The 22,404-nt window shown below is 39.4% G+C and overlaps 1 protein-coding gene across 8 annotated transcripts in view; it reads left to right on the plus strand.

Annotated features, from left to right (window-relative positions):
* GRID1 (glutamate ionotropic receptor delta type subunit 1) overlaps nucleotides 1-22,404 on the plus strand; it is a 576,662-nt gene that overhangs the window by 327,229 nt on the left and 227,029 nt on the right. For all 8 annotated transcript variants that reach the window (XM_080597920.1, XM_080597922.1, XM_080597919.1 and 5 more), the window contains one exon: nucleotides 11,057-11,262. In XM_080597920.1, coding sequence (XP_080454046.1) covers nucleotides 11,057-11,262 — 206 coding nt within the window. The remainder of the gene's footprint in view (nucleotides 1-11,056; nucleotides 11,263-22,404) is intronic.

Consider the following 22,404-nt stretch of genomic DNA (forward strand, 5'->3'; position numbering starts at 1 on the left):
AGGGATCCTTCTTATCTTGTTTTTAACAGAAAATACTGGAGAACAGAGTCTGATTTTGTATCCTTTTATGTTTCTGTGTATGGTTTTATGGAGGCTGTATTGCAAAAATGGGCTTTAAAAGAGTAGGAAAGCAAAGAAGGATATATCATTTTTCTGTTTTTCTGAAGTAAAATGCACTTTCTGGGTCAAACGGCCAGCCAAAGGAATGAAACTTATTCAGATGCTACCATCCTAATTACAGCCTGATGAACAATATTTAAGTAAAATAGTGGCCAAGGGTCCTTATTCTTGGATTCTGAGTTAAAATATGCTCACTGTTGCACTCAGCTTGCCAGCAAGTCACCAAATACTGGCCAAGTAGTTCGGGGCAGGCCTGCTCAGGCTTGCTCCACACGAGCTAGTGTCTGCGTGGTTGTGCAGCAGGGTGATGCGGAGCCTCGCTGGTATCTGCCGCCTGTGCTGAGATGGTCAGAGTGCTCTGCTCGTGGTGGTCAGGCTCAGGCTGAGGTTTGGATACAATGCCACTGTACCACCATGTGCTGAATGCTCTGAAAAGTGAGCAATGGAGCAGAACTCTAGCACCCACCCACGTGGTATCTAGATTTCTTAGTGTAAATAATTGGAGATGATATGAAACTCACATCAGTAAGGACATGGTTTTCCAAAATCTGAGGTTGGTTGAAAAGTAGTACCCTTAGAAAGAATCCCTGGTTTCTCAGTGGAGACAATTCAACACCTAGATGGTCCCACCAAGCTGAGAGTCTGCAGCTCTGACAGCCTTTCTGCTGCTTGTGTGCCCAGGGCACCTGACTTTTACTAGAACCTGTAGAAGTACTACAGTGGGAGAAAGCTTCCTCAACAGATTTATTATTTGCTGACATGTGGTTAAGTAGGTATAACAGCAACTAGCTCCTGTAATGTGTATTTATAGTGTATACTTTATTATACAGTATAGGTGTTTATAAAGTACATTGAGGTCCTTAGCTGAAAGGTGTTACATAAATGCAAGCAATAATTACTGTTGCACATATAAAAGAGTAAAGTCTTCCTGCCAGTAGGCTTTCCTCAAGGGGGAATTTAATTATCTGTAGTAATTTTATTGCAGTCTCTCTTGAGATTGGAATGTGTAGTTTTTAAAGTTGATTTAAGCAAGAGGGAGACTGTCTCTGCAATCTAGTGAAAGGGATATGATTCTTCCTTTTCTTTGCTGGACATTTGGCTACACACACTTATCTTCGCGTAGCTAGACAGCATGAACCCTTCAAATTCTCAGGTGACTTCAGGTTTTCTCTCAAGGTGAAGAGATACCACCTCTTGTCTCTCAATTTAAGGCATTCCCTCTGTCTATTCAAATTGTTTTGGGATGCACTTGTTTGCTTATCCCTAGCTTAGCCTTGGCCTTATTTAGAAAGGACATGCTTCATGTGTCAAAGTACGTAACCAAACTTAAAATATGACAACAATTTAACAGTATCAATGGCAAATGCGTTAATGCAAATGGGCATATAGTACCACAAACCTAAACAAGCTTTTTGTTCAGATTTTCTTATAGAATCATATAGCTTTAAGAAGGTGCATCTCAGACCTTCAAAAGATGAAAAATGCATTTCCCCAATGTACTGGCAGATAGAGGCTTAGAATTACTTATACTCAGCCATAGCAAATATTAGGCTCAGTAATTTATCTTTATTACATTAAGATAATTTAAGTGGTGAAAAAAGAGTCTTGTGATTAAACTTAGGATATATATCAGCAAAAACATAGCTTCTCTCAATACGTCTATTTTTTGGCTCATAAGAAGATATGGCAGGAACACTACATAGTGTCTTTGAAAGTATTAAAAAAAAAGTATTAAGAGCATTAACAGCAGTGATGAGATGAGAGGCTGTTACAGCTCATTTAAGTGGTTTACCATTGGGCAAACAGTTGGCAATTATTGCACTTGGAAGAACTAAATGGATGATTTGAATGGAAATGCTAGTTCTTCAGTGAATTCCCTTTTTACAACAATTGTAGCATATGTCCACAATTTTTCCAATGGTAATGAATTTCCTGAGGTGGTTTCCCTTGTGCTTTTGAATGCTAAGTGTTAAAATCCAGCAGGAGAGACCTGTGGTTGACCTTTCATGCTAAATGTGAAAGGGCCGTTGTTGCCTTTAAAAGGCTTTTGTGTTCCCAGGCCTCCTGGGAAGCTCCAGTTACCTTCAGACTGGATTAGCTGTTTCAGGTATCAAGCATCAGTTCTGCAGAGTAACTTTTAACATTTTTAATAGTTATGTCTTCCTCCTATTAAAGTCAAATCTGGAAACATTTGCTTGTACATGCAACACATCTGGCTTTATATTGTGTTCTGTCTCTTTCTCATTCATTCAGGAATGGAAACTACCAATATCTATGATTTGTCTGTATTCATAGTCGCTCTCGTTATTTAAAACTGTAATAACAATCTATGCGTGCAGTACAACTGCTCAGTAAAAATAATTGCGTCCATTGCTCAGGCTTCAGCCTTTGATATCATAAAGGGGTTCTCAGTAGACCTTTGCATTTGATTAGCTCTGATTTACACATGGTAAATTTTCAGTTTCTTCTGAGAGGTGGTCACATGTCAGCCTGTGATGTAGATTTAAATGGCAAATCAGTGTTCCATGTAATTTTCAAAACTTACATCATTACATCATTTCTGATAGTCTGCTTTCTTCTTTCTGGAAACATTTTTTTTTTTTGGTCTGGGAGAGCCGACACTGGCACATTTTGTATTTGATCAATGCTAGTAGAACTATCTAGGAAAGTAAGGTGAGAAAAAGGAAAAGGAGAGTCCCTTGGGTTCCTGAAAATTCCCAGGCTAAAGCTGCTGAAGATGCACTGATCTGGATGCTCATAGTTTATATTGGTTTAAGGGGAAACTGTGATGGTCTCTGGAGGACAAAGGCATTGACGGTTACAATGCAGAAATATACTAGTGGAGCGCATAGAAATACACAGAAACCAGATCTGCCTGAACAATTCCCTGTGCTGCAAACTGAATTGTTGGGAGAATGTTAGAGGGAAGCATCACTGCACGATTGCTCCTGTTTTATGCTCTTTGTCAGAGACAGGTAATAGAGCTAGACAGAACTGGTCTTCTCTGGTACAGCTGTTCTTATGAAAGCTGAATACTACTATTAAAAACTATTTAATTTGTTGTGCTTGGTTTTATTTTAAGATTTTTTTGGAACAACTGTTGCAATGGAGCTATGGCTTCTTAGATTTATTGTACTTGCGTGACTATTAGTTACTGAGTTCCTTCATTTCTTTAAGAAAAAAAGATGAATCGGTAAAAGTTGAAAAGGTAAAAATTGGCTTTGAGTTCTGACGTATCTAAAACCATGCAATAAGGTCAGTGTATTTTTTTTTTTAGCAGAAAGATTCTGAAGAGAAACTGAAGAAAGAGGAAGCTAAATCGCAGAGTGTTTAGAAATTGTGAATTCCATTGCACAAAAATTATCTGGCTGATAGCAATTATCTTAGCACTGACTGTTGAAATACCCAGGCAAACATGTGGAAATGTGGTAGATGGAGAGAGAGGCTGCATGCACAGAGAGATTGTAAGAAGACAAGGGAATAAACTCTTCACAAAGTAGAAAATATGCCTTACCAACATCATTTCACATTTCTGCTGGGGTCTAATAAGCATTTACATTCAAATATTAATATAGTCTTATCTCTCCTAACACACTTTGCTATTATACTTTCTGGTCTAATCACTGTATTCACACAGAGTCACATTGTGAGTCTTTTAGGTTGAAAATTTCAGTGCTTTCCAAAAGTCAAATTATTCTAGATGATTTGTACAAAATAATTCCCTTCTGGAAGCATAAGTAGTAGTCTATTGTTTAAAGGAAGAGATTTTCATTATTTATTAATAAAAAAAAAAGGAGTTCTGAAGAATATACACTTTGAGTTATCTAAAATACTGGAGTATATTTAAATCCTTCAGGTAGGTTGTTACCTCTAGCAAGGACCCAAAGATCGTGTTAAAAATCATTCATTCCAAAAGCTTAAAATGCAGCACAAGTCTAATCTTCAGGATGTGCATCTGTTTCTTGTATTGGTCTTTTTCCTTATTTCTTATGTAAACATCTTGCAGTTATGAAAAAGAGGGACAACAGGTGCTGTAAAATCAAGTGAATGAAACCCATGAAAACTATGTGATTTAGGAGACTTGTTTCAGAGTGCTTATAGATTATCTTCCAAATCACTGAATCCTAAAATGTGTACTTTATTCATCTTAAGAAATTAAATTGTGTGGGGGAAGTTTTCTACCCAATTTGCAGTCAAAAGAGACAAACCTACATTCAAGCAGAGTATCCTTGTATTAAAAGTAAGAAATATCCGTTAAGAAAATGAAAACACTTTTTTGCCTTCTCTTGAAGCTTAAGCGTAAGGAAAAAAACACCTTGATATTGTTCCTAAAACATTGGAAAAGGTGAATATATTTTTAGAAGTGTATAAATACTAAATTAATGAAGCTATCCGAGTCTCCTTGATGCACTTGGTACTGTTTAAACGTATCACCAAAATTATACTCAAGTAAAACTAATACTGAAAAAAGTGTGAAGTGTAGCACCTGCGATCAAACAAATGAAAAAAACTCAGAAGCTCAGCTTTTCCTGGCTGATCTCATTGTTTTTCACACTTATTTACTTTTTCCTTTTTCAAATGTACAAATGAAAAGATAGGTGTGGGTTATTTGAAAACATAGCCTGGTGATGATACTTGAGTCCTCCTAAAGTTTACTTGTTGATGGATAAGAATAAAAGGTGTGAATTTATTTCTTGGAGTTTCTCTAGGCTTATCTTCAGCCCCACCTTGATACTTCAGTTTACTATACAAAGTAGAATGGCCATGTGCTGCTTCTATTTCTGTCAGCCGGTGTTAGGAACTGGTGTCAAAAAGACACTATACTGCTCTCTACCTCTGAAAATTCCTTTCTACAATAAGCCCTCCTTAAAGGCTAGCTGTGCCCAACTGTACAGCTGTTTCACACAAAAATGTTTAACTTTTAAGCTACTCGTATCAGGGCCAAGAATCACATCCTATAATTTTATGACAACAAATGTTGCTGTAGACTCTACAAAGTTTTTTTAAATATAAATAAGATCATAGATAATATAATAAAAATGGATTGCTTTGTAGATGACAACAAACTTTACCTAGAGGAAGTTAATGCCACATTTAGTATTATAACATTATAGTTGTTTTCTAGTCAGCCAGCTCAGTGACCAACATAACCTCAAGCAGGAAATGATACATTTCATTATTTCTTATAGTCCAATAAAGCCACTTTTATAGCAAGCATTTGTTTTGCAGTCACAGTGGAAAAATTCTTATCTTAGCAGTGCATCAAGGCTTTCCTTACCTCCTTGTTAACAGTTATTCCTGAAATCATCTCATTCTTCTGTTGTCAGACCTGAATGTGTGGTATATCTGTCAGAATTAGGAAGAGGGCTCTCAGCCACAGAAATTCTCTCTCAAGACAGATTTAACAAGAAGGATGTAAAGTTTATAAGAAGTTTTCTGCTCTTATGGATCTCTAATGATGTAATTCCAATTCCAACTAGTTAATTTCACATGATTGTAGTTGAGACTAGAGTGTCTTATACAAATCCAATTATTATACAGTTTTACAAATGAATTTTATGGGAGAGATTCACCCAAGTGCATTTTGTGTTAGCGTCATTTTCTTTCTGGAGTGCAGGTGTTGCATCATCAAGAACTTTGCTGTTCTCTAAACAGAAAATTTCCAATGCTGTTGCTGAAATCCTGCTTAGCATGTTAAATGTGTACAAATCGGATGTACACAGGGAGTTAGATAATTAAAACACTACTATAATTTTTGTGGTTGAGTGTAGGTTACACCCTGAGCAAAAGTAACTATTTGCAAAACTGAAGGGGGCAGTTGGCTATAGGTTGTGCAGTTACAGCAAACTGCTGTTTCATTTGTCAGATACTCTAGACAGAAGTATTTGAGTTTGGATTTTTATACTTTTCCTATGAAGTATGAAATAAATGGGTATGAGGAATTATTTTATTAGTAATTGTTCAGGAAAACTCTCTAGTGTTAGAATCTGAACATTAATAAAAAGGAAAAAAGTCACTGTTAAGACTACAGAAGGCAGCACATGTATTTTAACAAATGCATTTATGGAATCCTTTATTTGTATTAAATTCCATATGAATTTTATATGTCTCATTTCAATTGTGAGAAGAAAATGAGGGATTAATGGTCATAAATGATGAGAAATAGAAAATCATGACTGAATTTTTGGAATATCTCTTTGAATTGTCATGGAACAAAGAGCAGGTTTTCTTTTATGTTTTGTGGATTTGTGATCTACTAAATGTAGAAGAAAATGAGGGCATCAAATTATTTTCTTATGTGACGTCAGATAAAATAAAACTTAGCCTAATTCATTATTATTTGTAAGCAGATGCTCCTGCATATGTGCATGTGTTTATGTACTCATACATTTTAAGAAATGATTGCCCTCTTGGTAACAATGGCAAATAATTATTTAAGAAAAAAGGTCCTATTAAGTAAGCAACTACATTGGTTAGTCACCACTGATAACACTGCTCTTCAGTTCCCACTTCCACTTCTGAGTTCCCACCAATCCTTCTCCTCCTCCCCAGTGCTATGTAGGAACAGACATGTCAGCGTTCAGGAAGATACAGTCATGCAGTTCTTTCTAATTGCCAACACTGAATAAATTCACATTGATTTTTATCTGTTAAAAACTGACAGATTGTGCTTGTACACTTGAGCTTGGACAGTTTCTTCCATCTCCAATTTTGCTTCCTTGTCAAGCTGGAAAAAGTATGAGTCCTTTTTTTTTTTTTTAATTGGGAAATAAGCTGTTTTCCTTGGGGGAAAAATTTGTGAGGGAATACAAAATGCTCTTCTACGTCCAAATAGTCTTACCATGTGCATCAGATATTTTATGCTGGTCTACAGCAATATTTCTAACCAGTAGTTCAGCAGGTCAGCTGAAAACATAAGGCAAAAAACCTAGAGCAATATCAGCATGGTTAATCTTCGGTAAACAGCTTTCTGTTGTGCAGTGATAACTTGAGATGCTTGCACAAAAGACAGGTTGTTAGTAAACTACATATATAAGCTATTTTCTTACAGTTTCTCAAACGCTGCAGTAATTCTGAAGGACAAAACTGCATTAGAAAAAAAACCTTTTTCCAGTATCACAGATACATAAAGCCAGTATAGGTACAGTAATGAATACTAGTTTACTGAATTTAAATTAGCAAAATCCAAACTTACCTTGACAACTTTAATAAAACGCTTTAACCTGTAGACAGTAGCTGTTTGTCACTGTCATTATTTCAGCACACCTGCAATATTTAGCACTTATGTGAGCGCTGAATTCTACTAGCATATTCCAGAAATGCCTGCATGACACTAAACCCTGTCTTTTCTTTGATGACTCAGGAATCTGGAGACAAAGCACATCTGACAGTTATTTGATAGTGTGTTAGAACTGCTGTAGACTCACTCACCACCACCAAAAAACCCATGAGTGCACCTTTCCTGATGGGGGACTTGGCTGGAGACATTAACTTAACAAATAAACCTGAGTTAGGAAGGCAATAAAGTCTGCTGTGGTTGTCACAGCACTAGCTTCATTTCTATTCCTTTCTGATATTTCTCTGTAATTACAGCTGCTTTCTGAACCTGAGTTAATCATATTAACAACCATTTCCATGTTTGGATAGAAGTTTGAATATGCTCAAGGTGACTTTGTGTTTTTGGTTTGGTTTTAATGTTTACTAGTTATCTTAATTGACCCTGTTGTATTGCACTTGAAGTAAGAACTTCAGCTGGTGTAGCCTGCAAGATGTTGCTTGTCATGTTTCATACAACACTTCTTGGGCGAGGTGACAGATGTTCACGTATATATTTTATGGCAACGTAACACCAAGACTGGTGGTGATCTAAGAGCCTATCCAGATAGGGTAGTAAGGAATGCTACTGACTTGAATAAGGTTGTTTTTCAGTCCCTGAACTTCAGTGATGTTTGTGGTATGAATTCTTAAAATTCTATCAGGTAGAAGTTTCTTCCAGGTTTTAAAAAGTAAAAATAAAAAATGAGTGTTACAAGCTAGTTTATAGGGATTATTAGAGCTGTAGTAAAGTTTTCTGAAGAGCCTGTTTTATTATGGGAACGATAAATATATCTCTGATGTGCTGAGGATGATGGTGTAATGGGCTAATGAAACTGCTTGAATTCGTCGTGAAGGAAAGAACAGAATCTGCCCATTTCTACTCTGTAGGAAGGCTGGGCCTGAGTGTGAAGAAAAAAGGCAATTCCTGCTCCTCCTTGCAGCCCCTTGGTGCTGGTGTCAAGGGGTGGTCATGGGGGACAGGGTTCTTCATTGTGAATGAAGGACTGGGGGCAAGGATGTACTGATGGAGGCACCACTGTCACTGGGCTACAACAGGCTGTGGTTGGGATTGTACCAGAGGTCCTGCGAGTCTCCTCAGCCAACACATTTCCAGTTTCCTCATGTACTTGAAATAAGAAATTGTTAGAGTTACTGTGGGCAGGCCCTGCAGTTTAACTAAGCAGCAATTATGAGCTGTGATTGACTTTGGATCTTCAGTGCATAGTGCCATTTTACACGACATTTCTGAAGAGACATCTCAGCGCAGTTACATTTACATGTAATCTCTGTAATGTGTGTTGTCCTATAGCTGGGTCACCATGCAGACTGAGAAGGAGAAAATCATTCCCAATTTATCAGATGTATATCCTCATTCTTTTCCCCAGTAAGACCTGCTGTTCAGTTTCTGTCACTGTTCACAAGAGTTTGAGAATCAGTGTTATGCTGTAGAGAAAAAAGATCCAGAAAGATTCAAGCAACTTTTCTTACGAAGATGCAGGAACTGTTTGGGGGAATTTCACAGAATCATACAGAAAATCACAGAATAGTCTAGGTTGGAAGAGACCACCAAGATCATCCAGTCCAACCTCTTACCTAATACTAACAAGACCTACACTAAACCATATCACTAAGCTCTACATCTAAACGTCTCTTAAAGACCTCCAGGGATGGTGACTCAACCACTTCCCTGGGCAGCCCATTCTAATGCCTAACAACCCTTTCAGTAAAGAAGTTCTTCCTAATATCCAACCTAAACCTCCCCTGGCCCAACTTTAGCCCATTCACCCTCATCCTGTCACCAGGCACGTGGGAGAATAAACCAATCCCCACCTCGCTACAGCCTCCATTAAGGTACCTGTAGAGAGCGATAAGGTCTCCCCTGAGCCTCCTCTTCTCCAGGCTGAACAATCTCAGCTCCCTCAGCCGCTCCTTGTAAGACTTGTTCTCCAGACCCCTCACCAGCCTCGTCGCCCTTCTCTGGACTCGCTCGAGCACCTCCGTGTCCTTCTTGTAGTGAGGGGCCCAAAACTGAACACAGGACTCAAGGTGTGGCCTCACCAGAGCCGAGTACAGGGGCACAATCACTTCCCTCGACCTGCTGGCCACACTGCTTCTTATACAGGCCAGGATGCTGTTGGCCTTCTTGGCCACCTGAGCACACTGCTGGCTCATATTCAGCTGCCTATCAACCAGTACTCCCAGGTCCCTCTCGGCCAGGCAGCTTTCCAACCACTCATCTCCCAGCCTGTAGCGCTGCTTGGGGTTGTTACGCCCCAGGTGCAGGACCCGGCACTTGGCCTTGTTGAACTTCATGCAGTTGACCTCAGCCCATCAGTCCAGCCTATCCAGATCCTCCTGCAGAGCCTTCCTACCCTCGAGCAGATGGACACACGCACCTATTAATTTAATGTGCTACATCCCATAAAACATTTTGTCCCAAAGGCTTTGTTCTTTTTCTTTTGAAAAGGCTGTTTATTTAGATGGTTATTCTAACTCACACCATTCTGCCTCACCTAGAAGCTTTAAATTTGATAATAAAAGTACAAGAAGTGTATGTGAGAAAAGAGGATTAAGTAATACCTTCTTATCAAGATAAGTTATACATATTTCAAATAAAATTAAGGGCTCCTAATGATATGGTACAAGTTCTAATGATATGGTGATCACGTCACTATTATTGTTGAGAGCAACCTGGTTTAATATGTGCTTTGACCTTCACATTGCTCTAAATTTCACTACAAAATAAATACTAAAAACTCTGACACTTATTACAGAAAAATGCTAATAGTCATGAAGGCAGAGTACAGTCTGAACCAGCAGGTTTCAGCATGAAAATATAATGAAATTTGTGTTGCTCCATGTTAATGTCCTCACAAATTGGGTTAGGAAAACCTATTTGGCTCAATCAGCTTGAAGTTGAAGGACAGAACTCAAATGAACAGGTTTTGAAATGGTTTCCCCTATTGAAAACCAATATTTTTACACGGTAATATATCATAACAGTTGGAGTCTTTGTGTACTGTTTCATAGGTTTACCAGTGAACAGCAAACCTCTGGCTAGGCAGGGATTTGTAGGAGGGGAAGAAAAAAGCAGGGGGGTCAAAAGGAGGGCTATGGATATCTTTTTTTTTTTCATGGGAAAAGTAGGCATGATCTTAAGTAAGTCAGGTTGTGGTAGGAGAAGTTTAGGTGTGAGTGATTTATCGCCCATGCTTCTCCATCTCTAGCTGGATTTCTGCGTTTGAACTGTGATTTGGTTGGGGTGGGACTGTCTCTTTGCATGGTGTTCAGCACTGTGGGCTCGAGCTGCTGGGGGAGCTATCCACAGCCACACAGATACGTGTACCTCTCTTCCAAAGAGTTGCTCAGAGACCTCCAGGGAAAGGTAATCGATGGAGTTTCCCTGTTGGCATTTGACTATGAAAGACAGCTGTGGAAAACAACTGTCTTATACCTGTGAGGCTCTGTGGAGTACTCTTCTGATAGCACTGCAGGAAAAAATAAAAGCATTTTTCCACCTAATTAGTGATGCTTGCCTAATTGGCGAAGGTTGATGCAGTGGTTTTTTCTTTTCTTTTTCTTTCTTTTTTTTTTTTTTTTCCTTCCTCCTATGTTACAGATATACGCGGACTGCAGGGATTTCTCGATCAGGCCTCCAGACTGGGACTTGATGTGTCATTACAAAAAGTGGACAGAAACATCAGCAGAGTCTTTGCCAACCTTTTCACTACCATGAAAACAGAAGAGCTGAACCGCTATCGAGACACATTGCGAAGGGCTATCTTACTCCTAAGCCCACGGGGAGCCCAGACTTTTATTAATGAGGTCAGTGAACAGTTGTTTTTATCTATGTTTCAGGGACATATATGATGACTTACGTGATACCTTGCCAAGTTTTCAGAAGTGGCAGATTTTGACAATGCTGGTTGGTAAACAACAAATATTCTGTCAGGTGCTAATATCAGAAAATTAAAATAAAGTGTACTTCATGTAGTGCAAACAATAGTAATTGCAAGTGGACAGCATGGGCCAGATGGGCACTTTCGATATAAAAACAGTTCTGTGGGGCAAGTCTTTTTTTTCTGGTTGTCTTTCCATACCATTACTCTTGACCTGGGTTACAACAACTGTCTACAAGTGATCAGAAAATCTATTGTGCTGTATTAGGAATTAAACATAATATGTCTGGGAGTGTTGTCTTTACTGTGGAAATCTCCAAACTCTTGATAAAAGGTTGTGTTACTGATGTTTGGCAGCTGAATCTGTGTTTTTATCAAGTACGAAGTAGGAATGATATGTTTGTCTTTTTTTCATGATGGTTTCTTGAAATCATCAAGGCTAATTAGGACAGGGATGTGACTGTTCGGCAAACTTGTAATTAATGTTGTGCTAAGGGCTAATTTTTGGCATTAATTTGTTTTATCCAGCTTTTTAAATATTAAATAATGAATTATTTTGCAGTGCTTTATATGTCAGAGTTGAGAATGTGTTGTATCCCTAGTATAACCTCACATATATTCATTAGCTAATAACTTGGCATTGACATAGTTTTTTTTTATTGTTGTTGTCTTGTTTGTGTAACTAACCAGGGATAAGACTGAACCAAGAAATCAAAATATGCATGAGACCTCTTTCCAGTTATCAGTTCTGCTGCATCAGATCCTGCTAAATTAAATATATATATATATCAAAATTAAAATTAAAAAAAAATTAAGCTTAAGATTTTTTTTTATATCAGCATAAATAAATCCTCCACATTTATGTTCAATGGTGATTTTAAAAAAAATTAATAGTGTTAATTTTATCATGGATAAATGAGGTAAAGATTTAGTTTGGGCAGGACTAGGCATAGGGACAAACTTAACTACTGGTTGTGCATGAACAAGGAATGAGGGAGTACTTGCCTTAGAAGCATAATCAGCTTACGCAGTTCAGTCAGTATTGTTATTTTCTTCATAGAGGAACTCCAGCAAAAATGCATGAGTTAGTTTTCCAGTGAGTACTAACAAGGTTTCCAAACCAGGTATTGATCAGAAACTGTCAGGTGTTTTATTATGACCCACACAGGCTAGAAAGTCTGTTGCTTTTCAGCGTCCAAGACTCTCAGAAATGTTAGCAAGAATTACACGCAAGCCTGGTCAAGACCCCGCAGGTCTCCAGAGTGTAGGGGCTAATGTATTAAACTGTTTTAGTACTCACTTCACCTTAAAGTGAAGTGTGTATTATAGGCATTAAGGCTAATGATCTTGATATATTTCCAGATCCCTGCAGGAGTTTAGCTGTGGGCAGAAATGAAAAGTAATTTATTTGGCAATCTCCCTATATTGTATCTTGATTGATTCAGAAAAGCTTTATAAAGGAAAATTTAAATCTTTGAAAGGATCTCTCAAAAGGCTTGAGACATGTGGTGTGCAACATAGGGAAGAATTCACTAGTGGAGACTGGGTGAACATTTCTTGAAGGGTTAATGATAACTATGATTCCTCAATATCACAGGCAGTAAGTGCAGCTGATGATCTACAGTGTGGTTTCAGGTGGTCTGCAATAACAAATTTCTGCTTAAGTGAAATACGTATTTTTATAGAATTTACATAAATACATCATTCACAAGATGCAGCAGTAGAAGGAAAATTCCTTTAGATTTACGTATTTCCACAGTTAGTAAATATTTCGTACTATAGGTCAAATAATGACTAAAGCTGGTTCACTATCAGTAATGCAGCTTGGAAGTTGTTTTTATTTCATTTTTTTGACACTTTTCATATTTTGGGGAAAAAAATAAATCTCTAGAAGAGGTAAATAGCAACTTAAGAAAAAACGAAGTCTTCATTTTTAAATTTTGGGTATTTTTTTACTTTTTTCCTGTTTTAGCTCAAAATAAAATAAGAATTTAGAAAAATAAATTGGATTTCAAGTTTTGCTTCCATAAGCTCTTCTTCACTGTATGGGTCACGGAGCACTGAAATAGGTTGACCAGAGAGGTTGTGAAATTGGTCTGTTTAGAGATCTTCAGAAGCTTGTGGGTGCAGTGCTGATAATCTCTGAAAAACTTCAACCAGTTCTAATTAAAGTCTGTTGGCTAATAATATATCTTGTTTAAAAAAAAAAAAAGTGTTGTACACAGACACTCCTGTATAATGCAGGACAAGAATAAGAGACTTTCTTGGACAGTGTCTGGATTATGAACCCTGATGTAAATGATTATAACGATTTTTTCTAACCATAAGTCATAGCCATCAGCCATTTGAAGCTGGCATGAGATTTAATTTGCCTTTTTGATAGTGGAAGTGATACATTTTTCCCTCTAGAAAAATGGAAGGTAAATACATTTATAAAATGTTAGCTATCCCTGTTTTTGCATTAAAAGGTCACTTTGGGATTAAAGCAAACCTAATCTATGGAAAGTATGTACCTCCTTAATCATTTGGAGAAAATTGCTCTCTTCAACATCTGCAAAAATCCTTGATATTCTTGGCATAGTGCCATTGTTTATTTTATATGCAAGCCCAGTCTCACTTGTAACAAGTATGTAACAGCAAAAGTGATTGTTTTTTATTATTATTTTTTTAAGGCCAGAGTATGTGACCTTGCTGTAAGTCAGCATATAGAAAGAAAAGAGGAAAAATCAGTAACTGAGAAATGGAAGGGGGGATTTATTACTTCCAGTTACTCTTTGGCTCAGACACCAGGTTTGGAGACTCAGAAGGCTCCCCTTCTGTATGACCTGCCTGTAGAGGCAGCCAGATTTCACCTGCCTCTTCCACTTGCCAATGAATAATTTTGGGGGGTTGCAAGTAGAGGGAAATTTGTATGGATTATTTCTGTCATTAAGGGCTCTGTATTACATGGTGACATGAAAACAGTTCCAGGACTAGTGCTGAGAATGATAAGATAGGAGAGCATGACCTGTGAAGACAGGTCTCAGGAATGCTGCGTGTAGGGAAGCGCATTTGAAGTGCTTCTACACAAACGCATGCAGTATGAGGAATAAAATAGATGAGCTAGAAGTCTTGGCCCAGTCCCACAGCCACGACATCATCAGCGTAAGCGAAACCTGGTGGGATGAGTCCTGTGGCTGGTGTGTTGCAATAGATGGTTACAGGCTCTTCAGGAGGGACAGGCAGGGTAGGCGAGGTGGCGATGTATGTGAAGCATGGGCTGGACTGTGTGGAACTTCAAGTTGGCGATGGCAAAGTTGAGAGCCTCTGGGTAAGGATTAAGGGACGAACAAATAAAGGGGATGTCGTTGTGGGAGTCTATTACAGACCACCTGGCCAGGACGACAACGCCGATGAATTATTCTTTGCAGAACTAAGAGATGCCTCGAGATCGACTCCCCTTGTCCTTATGGGGGATTTCAACTTGCCAGACGTCAACTGGGATCACCACACGGCTGACACGAGCAAGTCCAGGAGGTTCATAAAGCACCTAGATGATAACTTCTTGGTGCAGGTGCTAAGGGAGCCAACTAGGAAAGGTGCCCTCCTAGATCTGTTGCTGGAGAACAGAGAGGGTCTTGTGGGAGACGTGGCAATTGGCGGCCGTCTCGGTCATAGTGACCATGAAGTGGTTGAGTTTAGAATTTATGGTGACAGAAGGAAAACTGCCACCAAAACTTTATCCCTGGATATGGGGAAAGCAGACTTCAGGCTGCTCAGGGAATTAGTCAGCAAGGTCCCCTGGGATACTGCTTTTGAAGGCATTGGTGTCCATCAGTGCTGGTCCATCTTTAAGCACTGCCTCCTAAAAGCTCAAGATCAGGCGATTCCAACATATCGGAAGTCAGGCAAGCGGGGCAGAAGGCCGGCCTGGCTGACCAGGGATCTTCTACTGGAGCTAAGGGGAAAAAAGAAAGTGTACAGCTGCTGGAAGGAGGGTCAGGCGACGAGGAAGGAATACAGGGATGCTGCTTGTGTTTGTAGGGAGAAAATTCGTGTGGCCAAAGCCCAACTAGAGTTGAAGCTGGCCATGTCTGTGGGAGACAATAAAAAGGTTTTTTTTTAGATATGTGAACGGAAAAAGGAGAACCAAAGAAAACATAGGTCCGCTACTAGATGGGGAGGGTCTCCTCACAGACAATGACATAGGCAAAGCAGAGACGTTTAATGCCTTCTTCGCCTCTGTCTTCAACACTGATGATGGGCTTCGGGACCCAGGGTACCCTGAGCTGGAGGACCATGACGGTGGGAATGACAAACTCCCAACCCACCCTGAACGTGTGCAGGATTTGCTGCTCCACCTGGATCCATACAAGTCCATGGGTCCAGGTGGGATTCATCCCAGGGTGCTTAAAGAGCTGGCTGACGTCATCGCGGGACCTCTCTCAATTATTTTTCAACGATCTTGGAAATCTGGAGAGATTCCAGTGGACTGGAAGCTGGCAAATGTTGTGCCAATTTTCAAGAAGGGTAAGAAAGAAGACCTTAGCAATTACAGGCCTGTCAGTCTTATGTCAGTGCCTGGTAAAATTATGGAGAAAATGATCCTTGAAGTTATTGAAGCACACCTGGAGGATAATGCAGTCATTGGTCCCAGCCAACATGGGTTCATGAGGGGTAGGTCCTGCCTAACGAATTTGATTTCCTTTTATGATAAGATCACCCATCTAGTCGATCAAGGGAAACCAGCTGATGTGATCTTTTTGGACTTCAGCAAAGCTTTTTACACAGTTTCCCATAGGATCCTACTGGACAAAATGTCCAGCATACAACTTAACAAAAACATCATACGATGGGTGAGCAATTGGCTGATGGGCAGGCCTCAAAGGGTTGTGGTAAATGGGGCCACATCTGGCTGGCGGATGGTCACTAGTGGGGTCCCTCAAGGCTCCATTTTAGGGCCAGTCCTCTTCAGTGTCTTTATAAATGATTTGGATGTAGGACTAGAAGGTGTTCTGAGCAAATTTGCCGACGACACCAAACTTGGAGGAGTTGTGGACTCTGATGAGGGTGGAGAGGCCTTGCAGAGAGATCTGGACAGATTGGAGAGCTGGGCGATCACCAACCACATGAAGTTTAACAAAAGCAAGTGCCGGGTCCTGCACCTGGGACGGGGCAACCCTGGCTATACGTACAGACTGGGCGACGAGACGCTGGAGAGCAGCCCCGCAGAGAGGGATCTGGGGGTTGTGGTTGACAGCAAGTTGAATATGAGCCAGCAGTGTGCCCTGGCAGCCAGGAGGGCCAACCGTATCCTGGGGTGCATCAAGCACGGCATCGCTAGTCGGTCGAGGGAAGTGATTGTCCCTCTGCTCTGCGCTGGTGCGGCCTCACCTCGAGTACTGTGTGCAGTTCTGGGCACCACAGTACAAAAAGGACATGAAACTGTTGGAGAGTGTCCAGAGGAGGGTGACGAAGATGGTGAAGGGCCCAGAGGGGAAGACGTATGAGGAGCGGCTGAGGTCACTGGGCCTGTTCAACCTGGCGAAGAGGAGGCTGAGGGGGGACCTCATCGCAGTCTACAGCTTCCACGCGAGAGGGAGTGGAGAGGCAGGGGACCTATTCTCTGTTATCACCAGTGACAGGACCCGCGGGAACGGTGTGAAGCTGAGGCAGGGGAAGTTTAGGCTGGACATCAGGAAGAGGTTCTTCACTGAGAGGGTGGTTGCACACTGGAACAGGCTCCCCAGAGAAGTAGTCATGGCACCAAGCCAGTCTGAATTTAAGAAGCGATTGGACTGTGCACTTAGTCCCATGGTCTAAGCTTTTGGGCAGACCTGTGCGGTGCCAGGAGTTGGACTTGATGATCCTTATGGGTCCCTTCCAACTCAGGATATTCTATGATTCTATGACCTGTGAAGACAGGTCTCAGGAATGCACTAAACAGCCTGCCTAAGGGAATATTACTGATATACTTGAAAATAAACAAGAGAGGAGGAGGAGGAGTTATTTGAGGTGATGATGGGTGGTCTAGCAGGAAGTTTTGACCTGAAGCTAAACAAGGAAATTTTTCTCCCAGAGAGGTTAATTAGACAATGTGACTGCTTGGCAAGAGAGGTCAGTGAGGTATTGTCCTTCAGGGTGTTCAAGAGTGCATAAATAAAACACTTGGGTAACTCAGCATAGCCATCATTCCTGAACTAGTTTGAAGGATGTGCTAGATGACCCAGGGGTCTTTCTGAAGACTTATCAGGAAATAGTTGTTGTGTGAATAAATTCTGACTTTGTATGTTTTGTATAAAGCATGCTTGAAGAGAAGAAAGATATGGAAGAGATGTTATATGTTAGTGTTTTTTAAGTTTCCTCTTGTATATTTGCAGTAACAGTTGATGAAGCTTTTTTTTTTTTCTTCACAGAACTCATGTGGTTTGTTTGGGATGTATATTTTAATGAGATTTTTCCTTAAAACTGTAGGTGATATCAATTGCTTTATAGATTTCAGTCATCCTGCTTTCCAGTATTATCACTTTTACTTTTGTAAACCAATCAAATGGAAGCTGTAACACAGATGCATGTGGTTATTGATTTGAAAAGAGAAGGAATTTTTGGCTTTACAAAACCTTTAACTCAGCATGACTTGTTTTTTTGGCAGCTTCACTGAAGTGCAAAATATTTCTGTTTGGATATGTCTTTGAGAATATTATTACTTGCAAGTCTGTCTTGCCTGTAAACTAGTAAGCTTACTGCAATAAGATGGATGCCAGCTGAAAGCAAAACTTCATATCTCATATGCCTAGTACTGTAAACAAGAAAAAAAAAGAATATAAAAAATGGAGAGCAGATTAATTGCATTAAAAACTCTACTCTGTGCTGGTGCGACCTCACCTCAAGTACTGTGTGCAGTTCTGGGCACCACAGTACAAAAAGGATGTGAAACTGTTGGAGAGTGTCCAGAGGAGGGCAACGAAGATGGTGAACGGCCTAGAGGGGAAGGCATATGAGTAGCGGTTGAGGTCACTGGGCCTGTTCAGCCTGGAGAAGAGGAGGCTGAGGGGGGACCTCATCGCAGTCTACAACTTCCACGCGAGGGGGAGTGGAGAGACAGGCGACCTATTCTCTGTTATCACCAGTGACAGGACCCGCGGGAACGGTGTTAAGCTGAGGCAGGGGAAGTTGAGGCTGGACATCAGGAAGAGGTTCTTCACCGAGAGGGTGGTTGCACACTGGAACAGGCTCCCCAGAGAAGTAGTCATGGCACCAAGCCTGTCTGAATTTAAGAAGAGATTGGACTGTGCACTTAGTCCCATGGTCTAAGCTTTTGGGCAGACCTGTGCGGTGCCAGGAGTTGGACTTGATGATCCTTATGGGTCCCTTCCAACTCAGGATATTCTATGATTCTATGAAAAAGTAATGCTAAAACTATGTATTGTTGAGGCAGGATTATTTTAATCACTGCAATTCCAACAGCAGGTGGAGATATCAACTTCCAGAGCAATACTAATTTTGTTAAATAGTTATAATTTCTCTTTGCCCTGTTTATGTAGTCACCTTGCTGTCCTCACTGGAAAGCAGGGATTGCTGTATTTCTCTTTTTACACTGGTTCTTATCAGATGTCTGACTGGTTTAAAGAGGGGGAAAAAAAAAATGAGAATTTTTTTTTCTCTAGGCTTTTGGGATCATTTCACAATGATTTGTGGCCTTCCTTCTTCTCTGGTCATTGAAGCTGCTGAGCACCTTGCTCCTGGAGTGCTCCCAGTTGGCACTTGTCTGCGATCAATGCTCCAGAGTTCTCTTTCCCTTCTGCAGTCAGTGACTTGCTCTTACTTCACCAGAGCTGTAGGAATTATTTATGGCATCTTGAACACTGTACGCACAAGTAAATGTATGAAATCTTTTTTTCGTAAGAAGCAAATACCTTTATTTTTCAGAATTTAACAGGAAAAAAAAAGTTTAATATTGATTTTCTGGCACTTGGTATTTCATATTGGCATACATCTCTTTTTTATTTATGTTGCAAATGTTCAGCATATTAGTCTGTATCTCTGTTTTATATACAGTATATAAACATCTTGAAATATTGGTGAATAACTTCAGGGAAAAATATTATGCCTCTTCTGTTTTTAGAAGGTAATTTCTTTGCTTAAAGAGCTGGTAGTGATTTGTGGGTGCTGGTAACAGAACTGCAGAAATAATTCTCTCAATATTTTCAGGTAAATTACGCCTGCCTGATTTTTACTAAATCTTCTGATTTTCTGTTTCTTCCTCAGAATTAAAATTGTCTGCTATTGCTGACATCTGCAATACATTAAGACGCTTTCTGCTTAAAGAGAATAATAATTATAATTAAAACCCAAACAAACCTCACTAAACTGGTAAAACCTGACTGAAAACAAATTCTCCCATTTTGGAATAAATTGACTTAGAAGCAGATTTCTTTCCATTTGGCCAAATAGCAACAACAAAAACAACAACAAAAAAATACAACTCCACATATTATTGCAATGAATAATCCAAGGTATGGGATTCCTGTGAGAATGTGTTTGGAGCAATCATTTACTTACATTATAGATATGTGGGCACAGTGTAGAGCAAAAAAAAAAAAAAGTCATACTTTGGTGAATAAATGACTTTTTAAACTGCTTACACAGCTTCATGTAAATGACATTCCTCTTACAAGTGCAGGTAATTTCAGAATTTCAGAAATTCTTTTTGTTTTACTCAAATAGTAATGTTAAATCAGATCTTGAACCTTAGTGTTCCAATTGTGAGAAACATGAGGCTTGCATCCCATTTTGTACATCTCTAACAATAAAAGACAACAGTTTTGTGAGGTCTGGGGAACATCGGAGGAGAAAAAATTATGGAAATCAAGTACATTGGCAAGAGTTACAGAAAGTCCTTACGAGTCTAAAAACTGCTTTCCCAGCAGTTTTACTAAATCCCTCAATGTAATGTGTCTGGTCTGAAGAAACTAGGTTTCAGCTCATGTTTTTATTCTGATGACTGGGCATTTATACTTAGGGGATCGCTTTTTTTTTTTTTAAATGTCATTAAATCTGTATATACAGGAACTGGGTGTTCTTGCTCTTCTGGCAGGGTCAGCATTGATACATTACAGTGTACTCCAAGAAGGTGTTTGGGACCTGAGGAGCATAACTTCATGAAGGTCTGAGCCTTCCTTTTCAGTAATACTAATGCTGAGATGTCTCTGGCATCTTATATAAACCTATTGTTTTACCTGAAACCTCATTCTGGAAAGAAATGCAAGGAAAATGTATTCAATAATGATTTAGCCCATATGGAAATAAAAATAGATGTGATCTGAATAAGCAAGTTTAGCTCAAGTTTGCCTTGGGAGAAATAGTTAAAGAAGTCCAACTGGAATAGTCTTGTCACAAAGCAGAGGGAACAAGGCAGAGACTTCAGGTAATGGTGTAGTACGTATTGCTGTGGTGGAAAGGTTGTTGATGTAGAACACAGGGTAAATGGTAGGCTGGCTAGTGAAAGGGAAGACAATTGAAAAGAAATCACGGTCGTAAGAGTGGAAGAACAGGACAGTAAACTCAAGAATTTGGGAAAGAACGGATCATATGATTACGAGAGGGAGTGGACATTCTAAAAACATTTTTATTGAACAATTAGCATTTTAAAAAAAATCAATAATTAACATGATGTAAGTATGTGAAAATAAAGGTCATATGATGGAAATGCAGTTTAAGTTTACCAAAGCTGATCATTTTAGATTACTGTAGTGAGATAATAGTGTAGGGCATACACTTTCATTCAAGAGAATTTCGTTCTCTTTGTTGAATTTCTCATCCATTATATTTTTACCTCTCCTGAATGTCACCTTTAAGTATGGGAGCTGACCAGCATGGTGCAAGGTAGCCTGTTCATATGGGAGGGCACTGGAAAAGCTGACATGTCCCTACAGCTGCTGGATGTGGAGATTGTTGTTGATGTCCAGGGAGAAGGAGCTGGTGGTAGCATAGCACTGATTCTGGGTTAATGAATTTCTCCTTCCTTGTGTTAACATGGTCAGTTCCAGAAGTAGCTCTCTGCACAAATTTAACCTAATGACTGGGGGATTCTAGCTATCGGGAGGAACTGTATTTATAGTTTTCTTTTGAAAGACGAGAAGTTGTTAATGACTTGGAAACACAGAAATGCCATGTTGGGTCACACACAATTCACCTTCTTTAGAACTCTTTTAATGGCATCCAGTATTAGCTTTTTGCAAGAGCTGACCCAGGACGACTCTCTAGTGAGAACTAAAAAACTACAGCTCCTAAAAACTATCCCTCCCCCCAACTCCTTTGTATCCAAAGGCTGTTTTTATCAAATTATTTTACTTCAGGTTGTCCAGCTGACTCCTGGAACACAGGGCAATTTAAAGATAGATTTTTTGTGTTTGTGTTTATATATATACACACAAGTGTATGTTTGTGTGTATGTATTTTTAATGCAGTGGAAAGTTAAATTCAATACTCTGACATACCTGTGGTTATTATAATACATAAATATATGCAAAACGTTTCTCTAAAATAGTGTAAATCTGTAGATGACTTTATCATTCATAGCAAGGATAATTTTCTGCAATTTAGGTATCATTTACCAGAAAGCAGAGATTGCTAATTAATTATGGATGATTAATTTTAAAATATGTTCCTGTATTTGCATTTTGTCACTATACCAATGTTTGTCTATTATAAGATTTCAGCAAAAACAGTACAGCTACATGAGAAAATGTGTTTTCTGTATTAAAATCAGAAGAACGTAATGGACACAAGCTATTTACCGTTTTCCAGTTTTAGCTTTTCCTGTACATTCGGTGAATTGTTCAGCTTACTGTGTTAGGGTAGCTTGACTTTGAAGATTACAAAACACATACTGCAGTTATAATATAATCCATTTTTGAACTTTCAATGCCAGTGCATATGCACCATGGTTACAAGTTGACTATTCCCATGGACACACCTACAAACATCTCTAAGCACAAGGATTGAATTGGAGCACAGATCTTCACTCAGTCAGTCAATCATCTCTCTCTTAAGATGCACTTGTAGACTGGTGTTCTTGATTAAGAAA

The sequence above is a fragment of the Anser brachyrhynchus genome (genome assembly GCF_964034855.1).
Source record: "Anser brachyrhynchus genome assembly, chromosome: 6".
In the NCBI taxonomy this organism is placed as follows: Eukaryota; Metazoa; Chordata; class Aves; order Anseriformes; family Anatidae; genus Anser; species Anser brachyrhynchus.